Source organism: Balaenoptera musculus, chromosome 11 (assembly GCF_009873245.2).
Source record: "Balaenoptera musculus isolate JJ_BM4_2016_0621 chromosome 11, mBalMus1.pri.v3, whole genome shotgun sequence".
Lineage (NCBI taxonomy): Eukaryota > Metazoa > Chordata > Mammalia > Artiodactyla > Balaenopteridae > Balaenoptera > Balaenoptera musculus.
The window spans coordinates 51,350,614-51,378,556 of NC_045795.1; the positions used below are offsets into that span (position 1 = coordinate 51,350,614).

Genomic DNA, 27,943 nt, shown 5'->3' on the forward strand with positions numbered 1-27,943 from the left:
CTGGCAAAGCAATAAAGCTATTCTTTACTACTTCACCCAAAACTCTGTCTCCAAGATTCGATTCGGCACCGGTGCAAAGAAGCCGAGCTTTCGGCATCAGCATCAGGACGGGCAAGGGAACCCGGGTGGGCTGGACAGCCGAGTCCAGGCATCTCCCACCATCCACAACGCTCCCGATGCCCCCACGCCTCTCAGCCGCACGCAGAGCGGCCTTCCCTCTCGCCTCCAGAACGAAGCCACTGCCCGGAGGCGGGGGTGGGGGGGGTGGGGGGGTGGGGGGGGGTGGGGATGGGGTGGGGGTGGGTGGGGATGGGGGGGGGGGGGGGGGGGGGGGGGGGGGGGGGGGGGGGGGGGGGGGGGTGCAGGTGGAGGCGACCTCACTCTTGCCCACACCATTTCCTTCCTCCTGTTTTCTCTCTGTGGCCAATGTGCCACGTCCATCTCTCTAGGTCACCTTTAATCCTCTCTAGGACACAGCAGGAGACAAAGAAATCCCATCTTGAATTGTCCTTATCATCTTGTGTGCTTTCCCTGCCCTCAAAGCATCGCAGCTCCTCCAGAGAAGCAAATGCAAGGCTCATGCTCTGGGGATGATCGTTCACATAAAATATCCTTTCCAATAATCCCTGGAACATCCATTCTTGACCGCAGCTCTGACCTTTCCCCACTCTGCATCCCCAATCTCCCGAGCGGGAAAGCCTGTGAGGGACAGAAGGCACCCAGACGACTGGCCACAAGCCCCAGGGGACACGCCCACCTACCTTGGTCAGATCCATTCCAAGTTTGAGCTGAGAAATGAGGTGAAGGATTACACTGCGCTGATCCTCCATGACGCCCACTTCTGCCTCTTCCTGATCTTCAGTGTCACTTTTCTCATCTTCTGACAAAACCAATTCGGGGCCTGAGTTTGGCTAAAACGAGATCATCAGTAAAAATCACCAGCTTGGTCCTGAGAAGTGAGAAGCACAGCACCGAACCCATGTGCTTAGCAAGGGCAGAGAGCCCAAGCCTGCCCAGATAGAGTTTCTCCATAAACTGGTCCTCCCGGCCGTGGGGCAGAAGACGATGTTTGGGGTGCAGGCCCCATCTTTAAGCACCTCAGGAGCCCTCTCATCTTCCCCCTCACCTGTGAGTGAACCTTCTAGCCTATGCACCTCCCCCGACAAGAAAGCTTCCTGCCCTCTAAGAAACTAACTATAATATTCAAGTGTGAGTCCCTTCACCTTGGCTATTCCCAAATAATATTCTCCTGTTAACTTGTACAACCCAGGGCACTACAGCTAATGTAAATTTCTCTGTTTATAAGCAGAAGTCAGACACCCGTGAAGCTGACATTACCTTATTTATGGGAAAATTTACTCTGAAATTATTTCTATTCCCATTAGTGAATATCACTACAGCAAGTGTTTAAAAAAAAAAAGCTCAGTGCTGGCATTAATTTATGGAGGGAAACAAAAATGAAAATGTAAAGAAAAAGTCCAAAATTTTATAATAATGCTAAGCTTCAACCTGGCTAACAGACCCTGCACTTCCCTTGGTGCAAGTTTTATTCATTCAATTGCTTGATTCCAGTTTTCCAAATTACAGAGAAAGCAGGCAAGTTAATTAAATATGCAAGGTGGATTGCTGAGCGCATAATTTTCTAATACCTAACTACCAAGAATTCTGGCTACAATTACAGCTGTCCTCACAATTCTGTTGAAAGAAATAATCTTATTCACCATTCTTCATTTATGTATGTTCTCATAGTACTTGTTTCTATGTCAGCAAAAGCACTCTACACAAAACACTACATAATTGTTTCTAATTACTGTTAACTGGTCAGACATAATGAACTTAACACACAGAAACACGGGAGCCCAAACATTTTAATATAAAAGGATACAGACTTGCCCAGATATCCAAGCAAAAACTAATGATTTTCAACCTCATTAGACAGAACCATCTCATCTACTTCCAAAACACAAAAGTTATTTAGCGATCAAGGTGTTGGTAATTGTCCGACCTCACATACACGTGCTGGTCCTTCCTCACCAACACTCCAGAGGAAATACAGTGCTCCTTCCACTGGGGTAGCATTTTTAAAATTTCAGTTGAAATGGACATTTACCATAGACATACTGCTCAAATTAGTCCCAAGGCCATGAGGTTTTCCTCCAGCCACAAGTCAAGTTTCCATCATGTGCCTGGTTCCCTAGACTCATGTCATGTGTGCTATGTGACATCATTGGAAAGGTGCTTTGCTAGAAATACTGAAATAACTGAGGGCCCCTGACCCCCACCATGGTCCAGAGAAGACTAACCAGAGGGGGAGTCTGGGGCCATGGGCCACCCTGATTCCACACTGGGAAATCAGAGACAGAGGAACAGGAACCAGCACTTGCTGTCAATGCCCGGAAGCCCCCACCTCTCCTCCAGCTTCAGCGCCCATGGCGGCCAAGGTCACTGTGGTTACGAGTCCGATGGGCTAAAGCAGGGCCACCCTCCCATATACCTGCCCTCCCGACCTTCCCTGCTCCTTCCCCCTCCTCTGGGTTTCAGGCAAGTTTTAAAGGGTGGCTGTCTCCTTTCACTGTGAGTTTGCGTTTCCCGTCAGTTGCCACCAAAGCCAGAGAGCTCAGACACACTCCCTTCAATGCCAAGGTGATGGAGCTGCTACCTCCTTTGCAGTGACCTGCTGGGTGGTCACCTATATTAGCAGACATCCCCTCCACCCAGGGCAGCGGGGCAGGAGAGGGCAAGGCCTGGGTATCTTGTGTGGGAGGAAAAAGGACAATCGAAAGCAAATCATGCTACCCTCCTGCACTCAAGGGGGTGGGCGTAGCTTTCAAGGTCCCTATACATCTCAACAAGAAAGGGAGCTCCATGGGAAAAGAATCTGAAAAAGAACAGATACATGTATGTGTGTAACTGAATCACTTTACACCTGAAATTAACACAACATTGTTAATCAACTATACCCAATATAAAATAAAAATTAAAAACAAAAACCAAAAAATAAAAAGAGAGAGAGAGAAAAGGAGCTCCATCTGGAGTGCAATTGTTCCTGCTTGAAATTAGCTGCTCTCACAGAGCACTGATTGTAAACTAAACAAATCAATAGCTCAAGTAAGTTTTATGAAGTGAAGAACTGTTCTTTCTTCTGAAAGTGGGATTCTCCCATCTGCCCACAAGCCAGTGCACCCCTCCCACCCACTGCCACGCTCGCGGGGAGATGCTTACAGACCACAGGGACCAAACCTCTCCTGCTGTCTGCCTTCCCTGGAAACCAAACCCAGCTGGTCCCTGACATCCAGGAGCCAAGAAGCCTTCTGCGAGATCCTGCCACATCATATGAAGAACATACATTACTGTGCACACAAACCTCTCCAGCTTGTCCCACTTGAATCAGCATCACATTTCCTGTGTCGGGTGATACCGTCAGGGACACTGGCTCCAGCAAGGAGAATGGAGGCTGGTGCACAGGCCTCAGAAGCTGACTCACTCCAGGGCGACTGGCGGCCAGAGCTCCTGGGGGCCCTGAAGTCCCGCCAAGGGAGGAAAGGCCACGGGGAGCCTGACACACATCCCCTCACTGGCACAGACCCTTAGCAAATGGTGCCCTAAGCTTAAACAAGGATCCAGCAACATTTCTGTCTCCTGCAGCTTCGGAAAACTTGCAAAACGTCTCTTATCCAACCTTGAGTGAATAATCAGGGTTTTAAAAAAAAGCTGGTTTCAGGACCCAACGCCGCTTTCTCTGCAGCGGCCGGAGAGGTACTCCGGGGAAGTAGGTGTCTCCTGCTGGGTTCCTGGCCGACCCACTTCTTTCGGCTCCGAGGCGGGAAGCGCCTTTTCCACAGTGAGCCACAGCTGCTCCCCACCTCTACAGGAGACTCTCCAATACCAGCAGGATATCAATGCAAGCCTGAATAAGAAAAAGAATTTCTCCCTCCTAAGCCATGGCATATCAGTTGTACAGAAATACCACTTTGGGAAACAGTCTTCAGGAGAGCCTCGATGAGCTTATACAGTCTCAACAGATTATCCCCCAACTTGCCCTTCAAGTTCTACTTCAGTTTGATAAGGCTATAAATTCAGCGTTGGCACAGACGGTCAGGAACAGAGTCAATTTCAGGGGCTCTCTAAATACATACAGATTCTGCGATAATGTGTGGACTTTTGTATTGAATGATGTTGAATTCAGAGAGGTGACAGAACTTATTAAAGTGGATAAAGTGAAAATTGTAGCCTGTGATGGTAAAAATACTGGCTCCAATACTACAGAATGAATAGGAAAAAAATGGCTTTTTAATGCCATCCTGTTATTGTTCATCAGTTTTTGAAGAGAAGCATAGAAGAGGCTTTTTTTTAAAATTTATTCTAGCATTGCAGAAATGACTACACTGTGCCGTACTATCAGAGAATTCCAGTAGAAAGAAGCTTATAATTCTGTACCTTCTTACATTACCTTATTATACAGCATGAAGAAACAGAACTTTTTTTTTAACAACAAATCAAACATTGTGGCCTTCCTAAGACCATTCTTTAATAAATTCATTTTAAAACCCAAAAAAAAAAAAAAAAAAAGCTGGTTTCATTCATCACGTCGTCAGTGAACATCTTAGAGGACACCCCCAATTCCACCCACACTGGAACTCAAGTCCATATGCAGAAGGTGAGAGCACCCTCTGGTGTGGGTCCAAAACGGGGGCGCGTGGATGGAGGGTAGGGGTCCCCAACAGGGCATGTCAGTCTGAAGGAGGTCAACTGGCCGTGTAAACACCCATCAGTGGGCACCCGCAAAGCACCCATGGTTAGCAGGGGCTCTGAGAAATGGAGATTTCGAAGAACCAGGCTTTGATGGAGTTTTCAAGACAGAACACCTTCCCTTTTAGGGTCAAGGGTTTGCAGATTCTGCTGTTCTGATGTGAAATCCACAACAACGGTAACGGTCAGTGGATCCAAGTCTGCTTTCCACAGTCAGGCCCACGTGCTCATCACATCCTCACCCTCCCGCTCATCAAGTTCTGCTCCTCTCCTGGGTGCCCCTGTATGCCCACACCCTCCAATACCAAGGGATTTCTGCTTGTAAAGTGATGGCAACCGTCCCGAGGTGACCAAAGGTGGCAGAACGGTCTTTCTCCACCGCAGAAGAAAACTGAAAGTAAGAAATGGCTTTATAACGCTGAGAAAGTTCCTAAGACTCAAGCAAGAAGAATCTTTAAATACTGCCGTTCCCCAGAGAGCTCTGCAAATGAGCCAGCCCGAACCGTAAAAATGTACGCAAACTTGAAGATAAAATGGAATTAGAATATGTTGTAAAGAGAAGCGGGCTTTGGAAAAAAGAGGTTTTTAATAAAAACAAAAAAATTATGACTCAGTATTTCTACCACATGAGTACCGCAGGACATGGCGTGCTACAACAATCCAGTGACTCTTGCCTTGTTAGCAAATGGGGGGGACGGACAAGCAAAGGTGATGGACAGGAAAAGGCCACCTGGCAGCTGGGGTCCAGGGGCACCCCCGGTAGCTCAGCAGTGACCTGGGCCCTAAAGCAAGGATTCTTAACCTGGGCCCCGTGGACACTCGTTAAGATACCTACCCATACCCTTGACATTTCATATACAAATTGTGTGTCTGGGCTTTTTATGGAGAGAGGGTCCTGCTCTCCTTGGATTCTTAGAAGGGTATCTGCCCGGGGCTGACCTCAGGCCTCGCAAGGTCTGCAGGGTCTCAAGGTCTGAAGGGTCATGGAAGAGAGATGGGCTCCCAGGGTGGGAAGTGGTCGAATCAAAGACGGTCCCAGCATCTGCAGACGTGTCCCTGCCTCATCACCAACCTCTACTCCTTATCTGATAGGGGGCAGCTCCTCCACGGGCCGAGGACCAAAGCCAGAAGCAACACCGTGACTTGAGTTAGGTTTATGTGGGTCCAGCAGTCTTGTCAAGGGGGGACACCGGTGTAGGGGAGACACTGAACTTTGTTAGCTTCTCTTCTTTTGCACAAAATTTTAATTCTTTAATATAAATGCAAATTCCAAGCAAGACTGAAATTCCAACGTCTTTTATTCAATACACATATGTGATTTAATTACAGTTGGAGTCAGTTCCAGAAAAAAAAGACCCAGGAAACAGACATTTATCTTTAGAGTCCATTCAATTCCCTGTTGGAGGCCTCACTCCACCCCACGCTCCCAAATCCACCCCCCCTTCCCAGGCCTCGCTCCTATTTTCCCTTCCTCAGACGGTGTACATCTCTCTTCACAACGATCTCTCCTTCTTTCTTAACCGAGACCTGGTCCTCAGACAGCTGGGGCCAGTATAAGCAGCTGGATCTATTGTACTAACATCCTCTTTAACCTAATGTCTTAAAGGGCTAAACCCTGAGACTCAAAGCATTAGAGAGAGGCCTGTGCATTACCCAGCCTTCCAAAAAGCCTTTTCACTGTTGGGCGGGGAGCAGCTCCACAAAGAGCCCTGAAAACCCAGACATGCAGGTGTGAGGGGTCTCTTCCAGCAAGGATCAGGATGGACTCCTATAGCCATCTTCTGCCAGGTAAATAAGCATCCTGGAAGAGGTATTCTTAACTAAACAACGTCTTCAACAGAAAAACATAATCCACTGAGCTCAAGTTAGCCACCCCTCTCCTGAAATTCTCCCTGACCAAGATACAAAGCCAGCTAGAGAAAGAATGTTCTCTGGCAGCGGACACACTTCACCTCAATCGTTTTTAAAAGCCTGGCATCTCTCCCCGCACACTGGTACCTTGGCGTGGAGGCACGGCTGGGCTGAGCCATCCCAAAGAACCTTGGCATTGAATGCAAGAACCCAACGTAGCCCAGATATCGTCCTTACAGGAAAAGGGGGGAACCCAGCCATGTCAAGAAGACTCTCTGGTATTCTGGGGACCAGCGAAAGGTGGACAGCGGGGAAGAAGACCCAGAGCGTCACCACCCTCAGACACCCTCAAATGAGAGCAATGCCTGTATCACAGCAGCAGGAAGAAGAGTAACCAGGAAATGACGTGTCCTCCTAGGCGACGCGCTTCTCAAGCCCACAACTACACAGAACATGCAATGACATGCAATCACGGCCACCAGGGTGAGCCTGCTTTTGCTCACTAGGGGATAAAAGTCAAAGAGAAGCTGGTCTTCCAGAGAATAAGAGGTTTTAGGAAAAATAGGAACGTGAAACATGCACAGAGCTTAGGGGGTCAGAGAGACTGGGAGGGTGGGTACATGGAGACAGACCAAGGGGACCAAAAAAAGGAAATGCAGTGAATACTGGAAGAAAAGCAAGAGGGTCTGAGTGTCTAAGAGGTACAAGTACCCAGGGACCAACAACCAAACCAATTTTTTTTTGGTTCTAATGATAATGATATTACTGCCTCTTTAATTTCTAGTCATTTTTTCATCTCAATATTCACAGTGTATTTAACCAAGTTATCACAACCACTACTTGGTCCTCAGAGCGCATCTTCATATCAATAACATTTTATCAATAAACCCTAAGAAGCCCCGCCTGACAGCCCAAGGTCACGAGAACTGGCACAGCTGGATCCGAGGACACAGTCCAACTTGGGGCTCAAATCAATAGCCTCAGCAGAGCCTGGAGCCCCCAAAGACAGCCAGCCGTCCAGCAAATTCCATCAGTAATTTCTGGCCCTCATTCCCCAATAGGAAACGTCTACCCCGTGACTGTCAAGTGCACGGCCCTCCCTACCACGCACTTGGAACAATTATCTCCCGAGGACAGACACAGACGTGAAGTTTGTCCTCTGAACGTGCACTGGTTGCTCCCGGGGACCTACTGTTCTCCCCACGCTCAGCACAGGCGGGGTTTCTCCTCCAGACGAGTCTCTCTCGTGCGTGTCTCTAATTCCCCAAAAGCAGGCCATCCTTGCTCGGTGGAAGGGCTCTCGGTCGGAACGGATGGATGCTTGTCTCTGGTCACAAGTCATGCCAGAGGGCTGCCGTCGGACACACGTCTTCGGATGGTGTCTGGTCCGGCTGACGCCCCTCGGCCCTGATGCAGGGCGGCAGCTGAAGGCTCCTCACATGTACCGTCCTCTCTGCGGAGCCACGTCGAAGCCAGGCCACCGACTGTGCCTCGGAGGCCACTCCCTTAGTTAGGGGACCTTATCTGGCCATTTGGAGGTAGGTACAATGAGGCCACTGTGGCGGGGCGGGGGGGACCTGACGGAGAAGTTGGCTCTTATCCTTGACAGGTTCAAGTACAAGCATGTCCAAGCAGCCTGCTGGTCCCAGCTGCCATCTGGGGGGCACTGAGTTGGCTGCCACTGCCATCATAATCCTTCTGCCACCTCCCAGTGGACGCGCTGGCTTTCTGGCTCTACCCACACATACATACACATTTACCACACTTGGCTCTCACAGACTGCAAGGACAGATGCTCGTCCTGAGCAAAGGGGCCGACCTGCAGAAAGGTTAATTTTAAATCAAACACATCCTGGAAGGCAGAAGGAAGTTGCTTCCGGGGAGGGGGGTGGAGGGCGGGGGTACATTCATCATCAGCCAAGGTCATCGGGAACATCACACCAAGAAGATTCAAAAAGCGTTCCTTTCAAGACACATGAGGTAAGCATTCAGAGGGAGGAGAATCGCCAGCCCTTTTCCAGCATCCGTGTGTCTACTTGAAAATCATTTTAAATGAAAGCAGAAAAGAAAGGAATTGCGAAGGAGCAAAGGAAACCTCAAGAAAGCACCGCAAAGGAAAAAGGAAGCAGCAGCAGCAAACAAAGGGGGAGGTGATTATTTTGCAGTTGAGGTTTTGGAAGCACATCAGCAGGACCCCTGGCCCAGGCATGTGGGCACCGGGAATCAAGGGGAGGGTGCCAGCGTGGTGGGTCAAGCAAAGTGCCGGCGCCGCATCCAGTGCTTTATGGCCTTTTCTCCATCAGCAAAAGTCCAGCCCTTTCCAGCCCAGCCCAGCACTGAATTCACAGCCGGGCCGAGGGCTCAGCAAAGCTCTGCGGGGTGAAGGGGCACGCCCACCGTGCCCTAGTCCTGGGTGGCACCAGCAGCACGGGTCACGCTTCCCAACTCACAGGAAGCCCCTGAGGATGGGGATAAAGGTCACGAGAAGGAGAAGAAAGAGGATGCATCACCACAGCTCTGCAAGGCAGCAAAGCATCCAGGGAGAGCTCTGCGCGGCGGCTGCAGAGAGACGGCCCTGGACATAAATCCTGAACCCGCCACCTTCCACCTGGCAGGCTGTCTCCTCACCTGTGAAGTGGAGATGGTACCACCCACCCCCTGGAGGGCTGCGGAGAGGCCCGGGGAAGTCAGGGCACGGGAAGTGGGTGCAGAGGGAACACTGAGCAAAAGCCTGCTGCTCTCGTGAGGCTGCGGCATCCTCATGGGCACATGGTGGACCTGCGGCCACGGGGATCTAGAAACCACAGCTGAAGTGCCCACCACCCCTGCTTGTGCTCGTTCCCATCCCGGCAGCATCCTTCTGCAAGCTGCAGGATGCCGCCCATGCTGTCTCCCAGGCCCTCCCCAGCAATGATGACACCGAGGGTTCTGGGGCTGCAAAGGTCCAGGCCCCCCAAATAGTCCATGGCCCTGACCACGAGGTAGCATCACTTCCTGGACCTGGGGCTGCAGCAGGAAGGGATTCATAGAAATCCACCCTCCAACAAATCTCAGCCAAGAGTCACATGCAGATCCGGGAACCACATGGGACAAACACACAGTAGCCAGGACAGTGAATCGGAGGGTGCAGGCCATCCTCTGGCCTCAGGAGACCTGCTGTGGTCTGCAGGGAGTGACAGGACGGGGGTGCCTGCCATCCAAGGCTACCCAGGAAAGGTAGGGAAGAAATTCCCTGAGACCCATCCTAGCCCTCCTGGCCTCTGGAAAGAGGAAAAGTGGTGGTTTAAGACATAAAAGGACCCCCCCCCCACTCCTTCTTGGGGTGGGCTGAAGGGTAAGCAGTCACCAGGCCTGAACGAGTTACCATTGCACCAGCCTCCTCGAACTCAAAGCACCGCATGAGATACTGAAGACAGAAGGATGCAGTCTTAAGCCACGGTCTCTGCATTCAACCAGCGGGGATCTGTTGGAGGACCTTTCTTTCTCCAGCCCTGGGTGGGACTGGTAAGTTCCCAACTCATCATTCGAGACTTAGTTCAACTATGCTTCACGGGGGCAGAGGCGATGCCTCCATCCTAACCAGGAATCCCTAAGCACCCGTCCGCGCCCAGCTCGGCACTTGCCCAACTGTATTTATGCAACTGCCCATCTATCTGCTTTCCCGTCGCAGCAGGACCGTCAGCTCTCTTTTGGTACAGGAACACTGATGATCGGGGCTGGCTGCTTAGGGCTCTGGGTCGATGTGGATTAGAAGCCTCCTCCAGGACCTGGGAGGAAGAATGCCCTGACCCAGCAGCAACATCAGCCGGGAGCTCAGGAGGGGAGACTGACAGCCATGGGGTTGTCAGCTCCCCCAACTCAAAGCTCCGTGATGACGGGAAGCCTGTCTTACTCAGGCTTTCATTTCTAGAATCCCAACACAAAGCCTGGTTTTATAATAGCTGCTCAGTTAAAAAAAAAAACACATTGTAAGGACTGAATGAATAAAACTAAAGAAAAATTGGGAAAACTGGAGCGTGCAAGGACAAAATCCAGACTGAAAATGAGAAGGCCAGCCAGTCACAGAAGACCACATATGACATGATCCCACTTATATGAGATGCCCAGAACAGGCCAATCTACAGGGACAGAAAGTAGATTAGTGGTTGGTGGGGGCTGGAAGGACGGGGGGATTTGAGGTGACAGCTAAGAGGTAAGGTTCCTTTTGGGGTGATGAAAATATCCTAAAGCTGACTGTGGTGCTGGTGGTACACAGCTGGCAGCACCCTCAAATCCACGGGATGGCACACTTCAAATGGGTGAATTGACATGGCATGTGAATTATATCTCAATAAAGCTGTTATTTTAAAATTAAAAAAAATAATAAAAGGGCACATGATGCAAAGTCAAAGAAGGCCAGAAGGAAGGTGACGTGTGCAGAGCCAGACTCTGGCCTGAGTCTCACCAAGGAGCAGCGCTTAGGGCGGCAGAGAAAGGCGGGGCCCTTGCAACCAGAGTGATGTGACAGGGAGGTTTGGCTCAGCCCAGACTGTATGTGGCTTTGACCTTAGGACTAGACTCACTCCCTTGGAAAGCCCATGTGATTGATGCTGTGGCTTTAAACCACTTGTACACTGATGGCTTCTAAGTTTATATCTCAAGTTCAGCCTTCTCCCCTGACTTCCAGCTTTGTGTGTCCAAGTGTCTATCCACACACCCTGAGCTATTAGGCAGAACAACGGACTCCCAGACACGTCCACGTGCTAATTCCTGGAACCTGTGAATATGTTACTTTACATGAAAAAGTGGCTTTACAGATGTGATTAAAGCCTGGAATCAGGGTAAGTATCCTGGGTTATCCAGATAGATCCACCAGAATCACAGAAATCCCTAAAGTTCGAGACTCTTTCCTGGCTGTGGTCAGAAGGAGGAGATGTACCCATGGAAACTGGTCAGACATGCAGCATTGCTGGCTTTGAAGATGGAGGAAGGAGCCACAAGCCAAAGAAAGCAGGCAGCCTCTGGCAGCTGGAAAAGGCAAGGAAATTGAGTCTCCCCTAGAGCCTCCAAGAAAAACCTCGATTTTAGCTCCGTGAGACCTATGTCGGACTTCTGACCTACAGAACTATAAGACGATCAGTTTGCATTGTTTTAAACCAATAAGTCTGTGATAATTTGCTACAGCAGCAATAGAAAATTAACACACTACCTAATAGGCATATTAAACATAATACATCCAAAACACACCTTTCAACTCACACCTCCAAAACGTGATCCTCTGTCTCAGGAAATGGCAACTTCATTTTTCCAGCCACTCGGCCAAAAGTCTCAGCACCACCCCTGACTCCAGTCTTCCTCACGTTCCACCCACACCACAGCCCCCAGCAAACCCTGACAATTGCATCCGGAATCCGACTGCTCTCACAACCTCCACTCCCTGGCACAGGCCACCATCAGCTCTCGCTTATTTACTGCAACAGCTTCCCAGCAAGTTTCCCACACCCGCTCTATGGCCTCGGTCTCCTCACAGCAGCCAGCAGGCATCTTCAGTCATAAAGCAGATCCTCTAACTCATGCTCAAAACACTCCCCACTTCCTTCAGAATCAAAGTTCTTATTGGGGCCCACGAGGCCCCATGTGATCTCGCCCCACTGCTTCTCTTACCTTCCTTCCCACCGCACCCCTCCCCCACCCTCCTCAGGCCCCGCCAGCCACTTTCTGTTCCTAGAACACATGAAGTGCGCGTCTACCTCAGGGCCTTTGCACCTGCTGTTACCACCCTTCTCCCCCTGGATTCCTGCATGGCTTCCTCTCTCCCTTCACTCAGATCTCTACTCAAGAGTCACCTAACCATCCTCCCCACCTTCCCCATCATGCCCCCCCCCCGCCCCCGCTGCTCCTTCCCTTCTGGCACTGATCGTATCATATGCTGATTGATCACCTCTGTCCCCTGGAGAAGGTCAGCTCACGAGAACCAGGCTGTGTTTTGTTCACTGTTGTGTCTCTATCAACAAAGATAGGACTTGACACTGACATATTCCTTGAATGAGTAAATACACACTTGGCTTTCCCCTTTGGAAGTGAGCAACTACTGACGATCACTAAAAGGCTGAAGAATATAACCCAGGCCCCGAGGAACGGCCTGTTAATTAAGCCACAGTGTGACTGTCACAGGGGTGACGGGCACTGAGAACCGTTCTGGAAGCTTCCTGCAGTCACGGTTCAGCGTGAGGGAGAACGGCGTGCACTGGGAGTGGCAGAGAATGTCCCCCACTCCCCTTCCCTTTATTCCACAAACAGACCCATCAGGCTCCGCGTGAGGCACAGGAGAGGAGCACAGACGGCGTAGGACACGGCCTGGGTCCCCCTGGGCCTGCAGCCTCTGTGTGGACAGTGGCTGGTGTGAGTTCCCAGTTGCAGGGTCAACAGTGAGCACCGCAGGAGCCACGGGGGAGCAGCAAGGCGGCGGCAGGCAGTTCAGAAGGAAGAAGCAAGCTCTGGAGCGAGCAAATGGAGCCAGCAGCAAAACTGGACGCGATGTCTACAGGTGGCATTATTTTAGTCAACCAGGAGCCACAGAGGAGAGAGCTCAGGAGATTCAGACGCAGCATCATTCAAGTGGGAAAGAGCCATTAGCATCTCACCTCCCACACCTCGACGGCCCCCTGCAGCACCCCGCCTTCTCTGTTTCACTCACCATCCTCCTTGTCACCCAGGTTTGAGGCCTGCAGGTTCACAGACACCTCCCCGGCGCCCCAGCACCCCAACACCCACCTGCTTACACATCCCTTCCCTCTCCCATCTCCGCCATCACACGCTGGGCCTCGGGCACATCTCACAGGATCCGAACACTTGCCAGATTCTCATCTGCTCCAGACCCCTCCTCTTACGCTCTGTTTCATAGTGCACCACTAGAATGATCTTCCCAAAACATGCGCTTCTCTGTTCAAAGTCTTCAAGGCCATCCCATTGCCCAGAGAAAACGATCCACTCACTCAGCCCACCATTTCGGGCTTTGCTCCCCCAGACCCTTGTTGTCACATCCCCTCCTGCTCTTCACCTAATCCTCCTCCAGCCTAGACTTACCCTGCCCGGCGCGGTAGCCACCAGCCACAAGTAGCTATTTAAATTAATTAAAATGAAATACAATTTAACCAGCCACACTGTAAGTACTTAGCGGCCACAGGTGGCTGGTGGCTACCATATTGGTCAGTTGGCAAAGAAAATATTTTCATCATCGCACAAGTTCTACACTTTATTTTATTTTAATATTTATTTATTCATTTATTTGGTTGCACTGGGTCTTAGTTGCGGCTTGTGGGCTCCTTAGTTGCGGCTCACAGGCTGCTTAGTTGTGGCATGCGAACTCTCAGCTGCGGCATGCGTGTGGGATCTAGTTCCCTGACCAGGGATGGAACCCAGGCCCCCTGCATTGGGAGCGCGGAGTCTTAACCACTGCGCCACCAGGGAAGTCCCGAGTTCTACACTTTAAATGTCCCCCCAACTCATTTCCATGCCTCCCACCATTTGTGATTTCTCTGCAGAAAGAGCACCCATGCCCTGATGACCCCGGGGCGGAGGGAATCCCTCCCTCCTCTAACATCCCACACGGAGGCCTCGCCAGGGTCGTTCACAGGTTACTGCCTTGCCTATCTTGTCTTAACATTTTGGCAATAAAAAGCTCAGTGAGAACAGGTCATTTTAAAACTCTAAAATTCCTACTGAACCACAGATGAACCATTTTACAAGCACCTTTACCGAAGAAACAAAAAGACGACGGAATGATATATCGGGGGGGGGGGTCCCCCTGTGATTTGCTTCTTTCGTAACCATGGATGCGCATCGAGAACAGAATTCTGGCTTTCTATATCCACAGTTGTTAATGATTTATGTTTTGTGCTGAGTGATGGATTTCTTCTGATTCTGCAGATGGTGAATGCCTCTATTCAGAAAATAAACACAAGGAGACTAAAGTCAATGGCACCTCCTTAGTGGTCCTTTCAGAGTCTACACCTGATGCTGCTAATTGCTAGACCACCTGCTCTTCCACACATTATGCAGTCATGGGCTCGTACTTAGAGGCAGGCACAGGGAAAAAGGATGCAAAGCAAGGAGGGGATGCAGAATGGAGCAGGGGGAAGCCCGGGATCAGGCCTAACACGTGGTCCCGAACCTGCAGCCCCAGCATTGCTGGGAACTTGACAGAAATGCAAAGTCTGGGCCCCATCCCAGACTTCCAGACCTGTGTTATGTTTGTGGGGATGGGGGCCCAGACCTGTGATATGTTTGTGTTTTGATGTTGATTTTTTGAATCGAAATAGAATTTCTATGTGGTGCAATGTACAGGCCTTAGTGCGTAGTTCCATGAGTTATGACAAATCACTTTATATTCAATTACTTTTTTTTTCTAACACCTTAACTATTTTTAAGTGTACAGTTCAGTAGTATCAACTCTATTCACATTGCTGGGCAACAGATTCCTGGAACTTTTTCATCTTGCAGAACTGAAACTATACGCCCACTGTAGGCTTCCAGCCCAGCTCCTCCCCTCCCCCTGGAGAACCTGAGTGTTACCAAGCCCCCCGGGTGATTGGGGTGCACGCCAGCACTTGAGAAACCGCTGCTCCAATGATCCCAGGCCATAGGGGCTCCAGGGAGCAGCCCAGAAAAGCAGCAGGCGTGTTAGAGGCCTGGCACCCGGGAAAGATGTAGCAGGAAGTGTGTCACTGGCCTCTTCTGATTCCCCAAACCCAATCCTGAGTGCCCAGTGTGGACATGGGAGTCAAACACGGACAAATGGACAACTTCTATCAAAATCTTGTGTAGGCATAAGTTGAAAAAGGAAATTGTATTTCTCAACATTAGACCAGGTTCTGGAAATTTCACTTGATGGCCCAAAAACAGGATCAGAAAGCTATAAACTTTTTTTTGTTTTTGCTTTTTTGTTTGTTTTATTTATTTATTTTTTGGGGGGCTACGTTGGGTCTTCATTGCTACGTGTGGTCTTTCTCTAGTTGCGGCGAGCGGGGGCTACTCTTCGTTGCGGCGCGCGGGCTTCTCACTGTGGTGGCTTTCTTGCTGCGCAGCATAGGCTCTAGGCGCGCGGGCTTCAGTAGTTGTGGCATGCGGGCTCAGTAGTTGTGGCGCGTGGGCTTAGTTGCTCCACAGCATGTGGGATCTTCCCGGACCAGGGCTTGAACCCATGTCCCCTGAATTGGCAGGCGGATTCTTAACCACTGCACCACCAGGGAGGCCCAGGATCAGAAAGCTATAAACTTTGACTGGAAGAGGGCAATCAGTAGTTACACCAGGTGGTCATTTAATTCTGACTTTGAATTGTATCTGTCCATTTTCATCCTTTCTGCCTCTTGCTTAGAAATTCTCAATTGATTATCTCCAATGGAAATTTGGGGAGGGGATGATAACTCAAAGGAGATAACCAGTGGCACCACAAACCACAGGATAGTTTTTTATTTTTAATTTATTTATTTTTGGCTGCGTGGGGTCTTCGTTGCTGTGCACAGGTTTTCCCTAGTTGTGGCGAGCGGGGGCTACTCTTCGTTGCAGTGCACAGGCTTCTCATTGCAGTGGCTTCTCCTGTTGCAGAGCACGGGCTCCAGGTGCACGGGCTTCGGCAGTTGTGGCACGTGGGCTTCAGCAGTTGTGGCTCACGGGCTCTAGAGCGCAGGCTCAGTAGTTGTGGCGCACGAGCTTAGTTGCTCCATGGCATGTGGGATCTTCCCAGACCAGGGCTCGAACCCGTGTCCCCTGCATTGGCAGGTGGATTCTCAACCACTGCGCCACCAGGGAAGCCGCACAGAATAGTTTTGATTTACAAGTCATTGGAAGCAAGAGGCATTTACTGTTCTTTGCAGGCAAAAAGGGATTGCATCATGAATAATGGAAAAGGCAAAGCCCATTAAAACTGTTCTGCAGATAACGCTCTGCCCAGGCCACCAGAGACACCATTCACAGGGGACTCCTGTGTGCCAGGCACATATCAATACACACACAGACGCATCCCAGCCTTCAAGGACCAAAATCAGGGAAATCTACGCCATTTCACTTCAAGGGGTAGAGTTTCTGGATTACTACCCCCTTTGGGAATTTCTGACTCTCAGAAGATCCAATGATTTAGTACCACAAGAAGATCAAAAGCTAGGAATTTTAGAAACAACCCCAAGCTTGGACAATTTTAGATTCTTCACTTCTCTTAAAAACTCTCTGGTATTTGTCTATCATGTCTTGATTTCAGTAAAAACTAACAAACTTACGGAAAAGCATCTCAGAGAAAACAGGCTCTATCTAGTGTCTTGTAGAAAAAGAAATAAACCAGAAAGAAAACCACAACACTGCTCTTAATTCTACAGTGAGGAAGCACCAATAAGCCTCCGTTAAAGCTACAATCTCTAAATCCCACTCAATACATTTTGGCTCAAATAGCTGGCATTTTCTCTGCTTTGTAATTTGCATTATGTGCAACGATTTTTCTAGCCACTGTGATAGCGGATATTAAAAGAAGTTTTCCCTGTACTTTTATTCAAATGGGAATTGATACTCGGGATCTAAGAGGGTAATTGCAGCAATTTTTTTTTCATATTATTCACTGCCATAAAATCCAGATGAGGCTTACTATGTCTTCTACGTTAAAAACCATCACAGTATCATACTCTGCTTTGTCCCACTCTCAAATGCTTAATTCATTGAAAACGTCAAGGGGAAATGTGTGAGACAGCTGTAATCATCCCAGGGTAATGAAAACACTCTGTAGTGAGCACTATTAATGACCAGACCTGTGGGTTTAAAACCATATTTCGAAAAGATACACGCACCCCAATGTTCACAGCAACACTATTTACAACAGCCAAGACATGGAAACAACCCAAACGTCCATTGACAGATGAATGGATAAAGAAGATGTGGTAGATATATACAGTGGAACACTACTCAACCATAAAAAAGAATGAAATAATGTCATTTGCAGCAACAGGGATGGACCTAGAGATGATCATACTAAGTGAAGTAAGTCAGACACAGAAAGACAAATATCATATGATATCACTTATATGTAGAATCTAAAATATGACACAAATGAACTTATCTATGAAACAGACTCACAGACATAGAGAACAGACTTGTGGTTGCCAAGGGGGAGAAGGGTGGGAGAGGGAAGGATTGGGAGTTTGGGATTAGCAGATGCAAACTACTATATTGATATACAGGATGGATAAACAACAAGGTCCTACTGTACAGCACAGGGAACTATATTCAACATCCTATGATAAATCATAATGGAAAAGAATATGAAAAAGAATATATATATGTATAACTGAATCACTTTGCTGTACAGCAGAAATTAACATTGCAAATCAACCATACTTCAATAAATACATTTTTTTAAACTGTGGGATTATCATATTTAGCACAAAAAGAGCACAGTAAATTTTAAGGTATGAATGTCTCAGGTAGGACCCACACTCTTTTAAATATTAAATCGTCTCTTCTTTTTTCAGATCATTCTGATGCACAGAATTTCCATTTCTCCAGCATAACATAGTCCTACGATGACTCTCAAAGCCAGGCTTTCTGTCACCTTGCTAGACATTTGAAAAATGCTCTGTTCCTGAACGATAAATCTTCATCCCATTCATAAAGGGCGATAATGAAACACATCCCTCTTGCGTGTTTAAAAATACCCCATGGTAGGTGATATTTAACTGAATATTTTACCATGCTATAATCCAATGTCTTTAAAACTAAAAAACAATTTAACTTCTGACATTAAGTACTTCATTTCTGAGAAATAAAACTATTGGTGTTTTTTTTTTTCAACTTGATAAGTATCCTGCATAAAACTGCCTTAAAAACCAGCAACATTAGACCCTGGATGGAGACAGACTGTCCAAACCAGAAGCACCAGAGAATGAGTCGCTACACATTTTGACATCTGCCTGAGAGCAAGAAGTGGGCAAGGGAGAAGCTGAGGGTAGGAGAACCAATGCTCTCAATGAGAGGATGCTTGATTCGTGCCGACGATGTTTCCGGGAAGGATGGGTGTACATATCAGCTCACGTACGTTCCCACAGTGTGATACCTCCCTATAAAACAGCCACCGCAAACACAGCAACACTGTGGCTCATCTCAGTGGGCAGCCCTAGACAGCAACACACAAAATTCATTTGAAAGGATGTAAGTAAGGGGAATCTGACTCAAACCAATTCAAGCGAAGGGCTCCTTCATGGGGAAAGATTTTACAGTGGCGACCGTAACCATGATTGTGGTCATCACGTCTTACCTCTCAAAGTACACCCAAGAAGTGGACAAAATATTTTCCTCATACTATGAAGGACTAATTGGCTTAATGTAAAAAGAATTCTTATAAAACATTATTTAGAAAGACCAACTGAATGGGAAGATGTGCAAAGGCTGTGAACAAGACATTGAAAACAAGAGAAATACAAAGAGCTAATAAATATGTGAAGCGTATTCTCAACTTCATTCATAATCATAAAAATAGAAATTAAACAAGATACCATTTTTCTTCTTAAAAAGCACTGGTAAGAAAATAGGACCTTGATATTCATTCCTAATGGCAAAAGAACAGGAAACAGCAGCCCTCACACATTGCTGAGAGTATAAATTTGGCTCAATCTTGGAGGGCAATTTGGTAATACTTGGCAAAATTTTAAATTCCCACATATGTTGGCTGAATTCCACTTAAATTCCACTGCTAGACAGTTTCCCTATATAAGACATATGTACATTAGTGTGCCAAATATATGCCGAGCACTACCTGTAAAAGAAAACTGGACTATCTAAAAGTCTCTCATGGAGTCTGGTTAAATAAATTACGGTACCTGATTCCATGAATTATGATACACCCAGAGTGGAATGCTTTGTGGCTGTTAAAAGGAGTGCAAACAATATACCTAAAGTCTATTGTAAATTAAAAATTAAAGAGCCACATTATCTATAGTGTGATTCCACCGTTGTAAAAACTGTTTAAAGTATATATGTTTGCTATGCAAACAGATTCCCCAGAAGAGATACAGTAGCTCCTTGTAGGAGGTGTGTTGGAAGGAAGAAAGAGTGGACTTTTACTTCTGACTTCCTACAAGTCCTATGCTGTGTTTATGCGACAATTATGTTGCCATAATTTTTCAAGTCCTCCTCCTCCCAGTGCCAAGATCTGAACTGTGTGAACTGTCAAAGATGACCTCATGGGTCACGTCTGGCTTAATTATGAGGCTCTTGGGAGCAGCAGAGGGGATGGAGGGGCGAGGAGCAGAGGCAGGCTGGGAAAAGTCAGTCTGGCAAAGTTTCACTATGTACAAAAAGCAAAGCCAGTTACTTTCCTCCCGATAACGCATCCAGCTGAGCTGACTGCTTCCCTCCAAGGGAGCAATGTAACCACTGGCTCTATTTCAAGTCGGAGGTCCATCCCAGTTTTATTTTCATGGTTTATCTAATGTATTTGTGATTGCCAACCAACTCACCGGCTGTGTAGGCTGAATAAGAGCCCGAAGATGTCCAGTCCTAATCCCCAGGATTGTGACTGGGTTAGGCTATCTGGCAATGGGGAATTAAGGGTGCTAGTCTGCTTAAAGTAGGGAGGCTGCCCTAGATCATCTGGGTGGGCCCAATGTAACCACAAGGATCCTTAAAAGTGGAAGAGGAAGGCAGAAGAGAGAAATCACAGGGAGACAGGACTATGGAAGCAGAGTCAAAGAGATGCAAGGTTCCTAGCCCTGAAGATGGAGGAAGGGGCCACAAGCCGAGGAATGCAGGCAGTCTCCAGAAGCTGGAAAGAAGCCAAGGAAATGGATTCACCCCAGAGCCTCCAGGAAGGAATGCCGTTCTGCTGACACCTGGATTTTAGCCCACCGAGACCTGCGTTAACACTTCTAATCTACAGAACTGTAAGAGGATAAATTTGTGTCTTTTAGGCTAAGTTTGTGGCCATTTGTTACAGCAACGATAGGAAACTAATACAACCTACCTAATATTTCCTTTATGTCTCTACACTCCAGACTTCCTCTGGTGGGCAAAGGTGGGGTGTGCTGTGAAAATCAGCCCACCTGGGCAGCCTGCCTTAGAGATGCCCACTGAATTGGGCCCACCCTGCCAGCTGGCTGGGTGATTTTAGGACTTCCTCAGAGAGAAGCCAGGCAAGACATGTACCTTGCAACAAAACTGCTTGATAATGCTTAAATCAGCTATACCTGGAGAAGCCAAGTTCGAGTAAGTTATTAATGGAAGCCCTTTGTGAATCAGGCCCCACCGTAAAAATATATACATTTGTCATCATTTAGACCCAGAATACTCTTTTGGAAGACTCGCATAAGGAACCCAGAAGAGCTTAACAGCAAATGCTCACAGGGCTTCCTCAACCAACTTCCTATCTACAAACTGGGGTAAGAGAGGCAGGTCAAAGACAATTTGAATAAGACTCTGACTACTGAGTACCTACTATGTGCCAGGCACCGAGATGAACACTGACAATACACCGTCTCATCTAGTTCTCATCACATTTCCATCAGGAAATTACTACGATCATTACCACTGATAATTCACATGCCCATGTTCTCATAGACAGTAAGTCCAAGAGCTGGGCTCCAACCGACTCTGTGAACCTCCACAGCTGGAACCCTAGAGACATCACGCTAACCCCCGCATCGAGGGACAGCTTAAACTGACATCTACTCTAGACCAGAATATCCAAGAGAAGAAAGAGAATATCAGCTTCATTCCCATGATCTAGAAATGCAATCATTTAACCTCACCTCTCCAAAATACCCCTGTAGCTTTGAAACACTTTACTCATCTCAAGAGCCAAACCACCTAAAAGAGGATCTCTCATTGTTTTTGTTATTGTTTTGTATCTTATGTTCTACCGATTGCTTCTTTAAGGAATCTGTGTTCTAAAAAAATATAAACAAAAAGCTTGCTTCTGTGAGGTGGGCACTCTGATGCTTATAAAGGCCTTCTGTTAAGGCTCAGGAAGGAACTGTTAATGACATCTGTCCCCACTTTTCTACTCACCTAGTGAAGAACCACTGATCTCACAGAGCAGCATCTAAAACGGACAGGTGTTTTCTCATTCTGGGAATTTCTATATAAGATCCCATTCTAAATAAGGTTTTTAGCTCTAAAAATGCATCATAATGAAATTAAAAGGCATGTAAACATAAAAATAGTCCCTTTCTCTTGCTTGCATTTCTTTTCTCACTTCAGTGCAGGAAATTGGTTTCAGTCACTATAAGAAAACCTCACACTCCCCAAAGGAGTTGTTTTCTCCCCAAATTACATGTTTTTTTTTTAAGACAGAACTACAAACTGGCCCTGCATTTTAGTACACAAGCCACTGAAAAGAAGATATTCGGAATCTGAAACACATTTTCCAAAGAAGAATGTCATTCATGGTGTAGGTCCATTTCCAGAGTAACCCACAAAGCTCTTTCAAACTCAGAATGTGGATTAAATACTATACATTTGCTGTAGGAAGATCTGATGCTCTTGCAGTATTACTTTAACTATAAAACAATCAAGTTCTACACATTCCTTATTCTTTTTCAAGGAAAGCAATTCTGATGAGATCAAGGAAAATGTGAAGAGAGATTTGGAGCAATCTGAAGGACATTTCCATGGCTTTAAGGATTGATATACTGTTCTCAGCTAGGTTTAATTTCATTTCCAAAAAAGTTACAGTTTCCTTTTCCTCCAAATGGCTGTATTTCTGCCCATCTTCTTATACTTATTTGTGATGAGGTCATTTGCTGGGATTACTGTAGCTAATAAAGAGAGCCAAAAATGACATAGGACAGTCCGATGTCTCATTAGCTGGCTGCAGATGGTGAATGGCAGGGAAAAGGGGCCCGGGGTTTTGAGGAAGCTATGGCTATGAGTTGTCCTCAGAGGAGAAAGAAGATGGTGGTGACAGGGTGTCACATGACACTTGACTTGCACCTGTCACCTCACAAAGCCCACCTGCTTGGCCCCTGCTGCTCTAATATCTGCAGGGGCAAGGAGAGCTTTGGTGCTGGGGTGACTGGGGACAGGACGCACAGCCAAACAGCTGCTGGTAAAGTAAGTTCAAGTATCAGAGGGGCGGCTGTTTGAGTCCTATATCCAGAGGGGGTAAAATCTTTACCAGAACTTAGACAATTTCATTCACATACACACATACCATCTCCATTCTGCTGAGCTGCTCATCTATCACCATTTCCAAAAAATTTTAAATTTACAATTATAATATAGCACAGAGGCAGCCCCTGCACCGCACAGCCCCATAATCCACCTACAAAACTCAATCCACATTGCAAAAGGGATCCAAGAACTCATTGATTAATTCAGACAGAGCCCGAAGTATATGTGAGAAAAGATTTTCCTCTTTTCTTCCATAACATTCTTTCCCCAAGATCATAAATCTCCGAGCATCGACTTCACATCTCTGGAAAGTGAACGGCAACTGAGACAGCATATAAATCACCTCGAGAAGAGTTATTCGTCGTGGGCAAATAAAAATGTAAGCCGGGCAGATGGTGAAGAGCTCGTTTCTACTGGTAGCATCTCATGGGGCAAGGCGGGCTAGGCGGAAAGCAGACAGAGTTGTGAAATTTGGGGCCACAGTGGTAGGAAGAGAATAAATACCCCAAACACCAGGACACTAAAAATTATCCTACCACATGGCTACAATCTCTTCAACTCTTCGCCTCTGCTTCAGATCTGACTTTCTCCCTCTATGGCCACAGGACTGATAGGAGGGCAAACAGAAGAGGAGGAGGAGGAGAGGGGGTGGGGGGGAAGCAAAAACCCATACTAAACACTGCAGTGCTTTAAGCCCTCTTCATTCACCAGTTTCAAAGCGCTTAATCCTTTGGGGACTGCGTCAGGATAGAAGAGATTATACCACCTGGTGCTGATTTTTTTCACATGGCTCCAGCTCACAATTGGCAAATCCAAGATGGCTGTGTCCCCAACACTCTGGTGGGTGTTTATGTCACAAAGCCACAGTGGCCTGGGGGTAAGGGAGGAAAGGGAGGCAACACGGTGACCACCCCCAAGGCTCCCCGAAGACTGGCTTGTTCTAGGGTTGAACCCACTGGAAGCCCCAGACACACCCTACTGGCCCCTGAGCAGGTGTGATTGGGGACCTTTGACTATACTCCACCTCGCTCTTATAAAAGCAACACCAGCCAAGAAAACAAAACTTTATTATCACCCACAAAAAGGGATACAAGAAAAAAGGAAAAGGAATGAAGGGAGGAACAAGTCGTTGAAAAAGTAGCAAAAATTGAAATGAATCCCCCAAAGCTGCACAGGAAATGACACTGTTGTGCCTCGGAGAGCTCATTAATGTGGCCAGAAACCAAGTTCAAGAAGCCCTTGAAAAATGCACACAGAGCTTAGGTTTGTGTGTGATGGTTATGTTTGCTGTCGATTTGTTAAGAAAAGAAGAGGGCAGAAAAACGCTCTTTTTGACAGACAGGAGCTCTCAGCCATGGGAGGAGTGATTATTCTCAGCAATCACAGCCTATGAGAACACTGCAGAAATATATCTCCGAATGCCATGCATCTCACAGACGGTCATCTTAACTACCACGGCCTGCAGCCACAGACCACCAGCACCTCCATGGTGCTGGCAAATTAACCTGGAAACATCACTTGGCTAAAAACCATTTCTCCTGCTTCTAATCTCAAGGTATAAAAAAATAACTATTGTGAAAAATGCACAGAGTTAATAAACTGAGTATCTTAGTTCAGGCTAACAAAATACCATAGACTGGGTGGTTTAAACAACAGGAGTTTATTTCCTCACAGTTCTAGAAGCTGGAAGTCCTGGATCAGGGGGCTAGCATGGCTGGGTTCTGGTGAGAGCTCTCTTCCTGGTTTGCAGACGGCTGCCTTCTGCTGTGTCCTCACAGGGTGAAAAGTGAGAGAGAGATCTCTCTCCCTCTTCCTTCCAAGGCTACAGTCTTATTGGATTAGGGCCCCACCCTTAAGACCTCATTTAACCTTAATTGCCTCCTAAAGACGCTAACTTTCAGATACAGTCCTATTAGGGGTTAGGGCTTCAACATATGAATTTGCAGGGAGGTGGGTGTATGATTCATCTCATAGTACTGAGCTATGAAAATCTGCTAAACTAAGGAGTTCTCCATTCCATGTCCATCACATAGTAGCTCAATGAATGTCTGATGAATGAACAAATAACTGAGAAGATGAATAATTACTATCTTACTATACTGGGAACACAGAGCAAACTTATGAGAGAGCAGTCTATTTTCAAGCAAAAGCAACAACCTGGATCCTTCTGATTTCTAAGTCTCAAGGGTCTGGTAGCCAAGAGGTGTCTCTTCTACATTTGCACAGTGGATGGACTGTTTTCTCTCCAAACCAACAGGCAGAAGAGGAGAAGAAAAACCCCAGATGATTAAAAGCCACTCCCCATTCCATAATGTCAGAACCTAAATGGAATGCCCTCTGTGGATCTTCTGAAAAGGTTATAATAAGAGTTCCACACATCACCACCATCATCTAGTACCTGTTGGATAGGTCGAGGCCAATGTCCAGAAATGGACTAATTAGTAAGAAAGCCTTCTGACTAGGGAGGTCCAGGACACCGGCCATCAATGAATCACTTGTCACAGCAGCATACATAACTCACCTGCCACTCAACAGGTTAGACTTACCCCTAGGAAAGAGCGAGGGACAGAGATGAGGACAGGGAGAAGGATGCCCTCAGGCTATGAACAGTACCGATGGACTTCATCATTCACATTCATTCATTCATCACATATTTACAGAATGTCTACTATGCCCACGGTGCTTTCCTAAATATTTTGGAGTCTTCAATGAGGGATCAGAGAGAGGTCTACCCTCAAAAAATTTGGCCTATGAGATGAAACAGTCGGGCTAGAAAAGTCTTTTTTTTTCCTGGGTTGGGATCTGGGAATCTGTAATTTTTTTAAATTTTTATTGGAGTATAGCTGATTTACAATGTTGTGCTACTTTCTGCTGTACAGCAAAGTGAATCAGTTATACATGTACACGTACCTACTCTTTTTTAGATTCTTTTCCCACATAGGTCTTTACAGAGTATTGGGTAGAGTTCCCTGTGCTATACAGTAGGTCCTTAATAGTTACCTATTTTAGATATAGTAGTGTGTATGTGTCAATCTCAATCTCCCAATTTATCCCTCCCCACTAGAAAAGTCTTATGGAAACTGAAGATGAGCACTGCAGGAAGAAAACCTGCTTGGGGCAGGTATGGGGGTCCAGCCACACTCTCTGTTACTCCCCAAGGCTAATGGGGACCCAATGTGGGTCCCCCTAGGACTCGAGATCCCTGTGATTTAGCACCCTCCTCCACAGCCATGGAGGGTGACTCTGGTAACTCTAAGGCAGTCATGGAAACCCAGTTGCTGGGTCTTGGGGGGGATCTAGTTCTGGTTATGAGATAACAAGAAACGTGTGCCGGGGACCTCCCTTCCCACACAGAGCATCTTGGGAAGAGCTCTCATCTCGTCCCACGTTCTAAAAGAATGTTGTGAGCAGGTGATGCTTGGGACTGTAGCTGGCATGCTGCCACCATGACAAGCATGGGGATGAAAAGCCAACAGCAAGAAGAATGGAAGAAACCGGTTTTCCATTTTTTTTTTTTAAGAGAGAAGTAGTCAATTTTTTGTGTGATAAAAAGCACATGAGATCTACCCTCTTAACAAATGTGGAAGTGCACAGTACAGTAGTGTTAGCTACACGCACATGGTTGCACGGCAGACCGCCAGAACCCTTCGTCTTGCACAACTGAAACTCTCCACTCACTGGATAGCAACTCCCCATCCCCCTCCCCACTGCCCCGGCCACCACCATTCTACTTCCTGTTTCTATCAGTTTGACAACTTTAGATACTTCTATAAGTGGAATCATGCAGTATTTGTCTTTCTATGACTGCTTATTTCACTTATTATAATGTTTCTAAAGGTTCATTCTTTTTTTAAGGCTGAATAACAACCCACCATATCATCCATATACCATATTTTCTTCATTCATTCATCCATTTAGGTTGTTTCCACCTCTTGGCTATTAGGAACAAAGCTGCAATGAACACTGGGGTGCAAATATCTCAAGAACCTTATTTCAGTTCTTTTGGATAAATACACACAAGTGGAACTGCTGGATCATATGGTAGTCCTAGTTTTAATTTTTTTCAGGAACTGCATACCATTCTCCAGGAGCCTGTATCTTCGAGGCCATCAGGAGTGGCTGCAACAAACCCACGGCCACTCACTGGCAGAAGTCTTACTGTGTGAGAAAATTAAATGCAGTTATTGCTTGAGCTTCTAACTGTTGGGTTCTCTGTTATTTGCAGCTGAAAGAATCCTCCTGGACACAGGAGATGGTGTGGTATATACAGAAGGGCACTGGCTGGGGAGAAAGGAAGTCTAGACGTCCATCCTGCCTTTACCACTGACCAGTTCTGTGACTCTTGGCAAGTCAGTCAGTCACTCCAGTTTGGGGAGTGGCCATTGGACCCTTAAAGACTATTCTAAGATGTAGTGACTCAAAGGCCATGGCTCAAAGAGAAAAAACATCTGTCCTACAGGATCTGGGAAGAAGAGGCAATCAAACTCTCTAATGACAGGATGGGGAGTGGGGTAGAAAGGGGCTAATCATATCACCCACGACCTTACTTGTTACAAAGTCCAAATGTGATTGACAACATTTCCTACGTAGCAACCATTAACTTTGTGGAGCTATCACAGAATTCACTAAATTGATTTTCAACCATTATAAGGATGTGTTAGCTGACCCACTCCATGGTCAAACAGCTGACAACAAATACGTGTCAAATGTTTTGAACAAATCAGTAAGGTTGAAAATGTGTGTTAAAAGAATTATCCAAAGGATCAAAACAGCATATTACCTTATCTTGAAAAACTCTATCACCATCCCATGCCTTACATTTAATGCTCAGTCAACATCTACCTATACATTGGTGTATTGTGGAGATGAAGAATAAAAAGGATCAAAATGGGTTGAGATTACCCTGGTCAGGCTTCAACTTGAATGTCAGAGGATTTCAAAACTAACAGCTTTATATGTGGTTAAGTGGTTCAACAGTTCAGTGCTAAAGATGACAATTCAACCAAGAGCATGAAAGTTCTTCTTGAGGCAAAATTCAGCTAAATCTATATCTGTCTCTTTCCCTTATTTGTAAAACAATGCCCTCCCTTGGGGAAGTGGGGATTTTGACACACTTGCTTGAAAATTAAATTCTGCAGTTTTCTAACCAAAGCCCACTGGCTAATTTATATGCTGATCGAGTCCTTAGTACTTAGGGACATCATGAGAAGTCCTTCTGA

General features: G+C 46.9%; 2 protein-coding genes across 3 annotated transcripts in view; one reads left to right on the top strand and one right to left on the bottom strand.

Annotated features, from left to right (window-relative positions):
• OSBPL10 (oxysterol binding protein like 10) overlaps positions 1-27,943 on the bottom strand; it is a 371,839-nt gene that overhangs the window by 33,032 nt on the left and 310,864 nt on the right. For both annotated transcript variants that reach the window (XM_036868355.1, XM_036868353.1), the window contains exon 7: positions 762-911. In XM_036868355.1, coding sequence (XP_036724250.1) covers positions 762-911 — 150 coding nt within the window. The remainder of the gene's footprint in view (positions 1-761; positions 912-27,943) is intronic.
• LOC118903359 (transcription initiation factor IIA subunit 2-like) lies at positions 3,730-4,323 on the top strand. The gene is made up of 2 exons (XM_036868357.1): positions 3,730-3,841; positions 3,890-4,323. The coding sequence occupies exon 2, from the start codon at positions 3,942-3,944 to the stop codon at positions 4,269-4,271; it is 330 nt and encodes a 109-aa protein (XP_036724252.1). The 5' UTR covers positions 3,730-3,841; positions 3,890-3,941; the 3' UTR covers positions 4,272-4,323.

Bases quoted from the DNA above. Each gene is read 5' to 3' on its own strand.
- LOC118903359 (XM_036868357.1), top strand. From the start codon at position 3,942: ATGGCATATCAGTTGTACAGAAATACCACTTTGGGAAACAGTCTTCAG.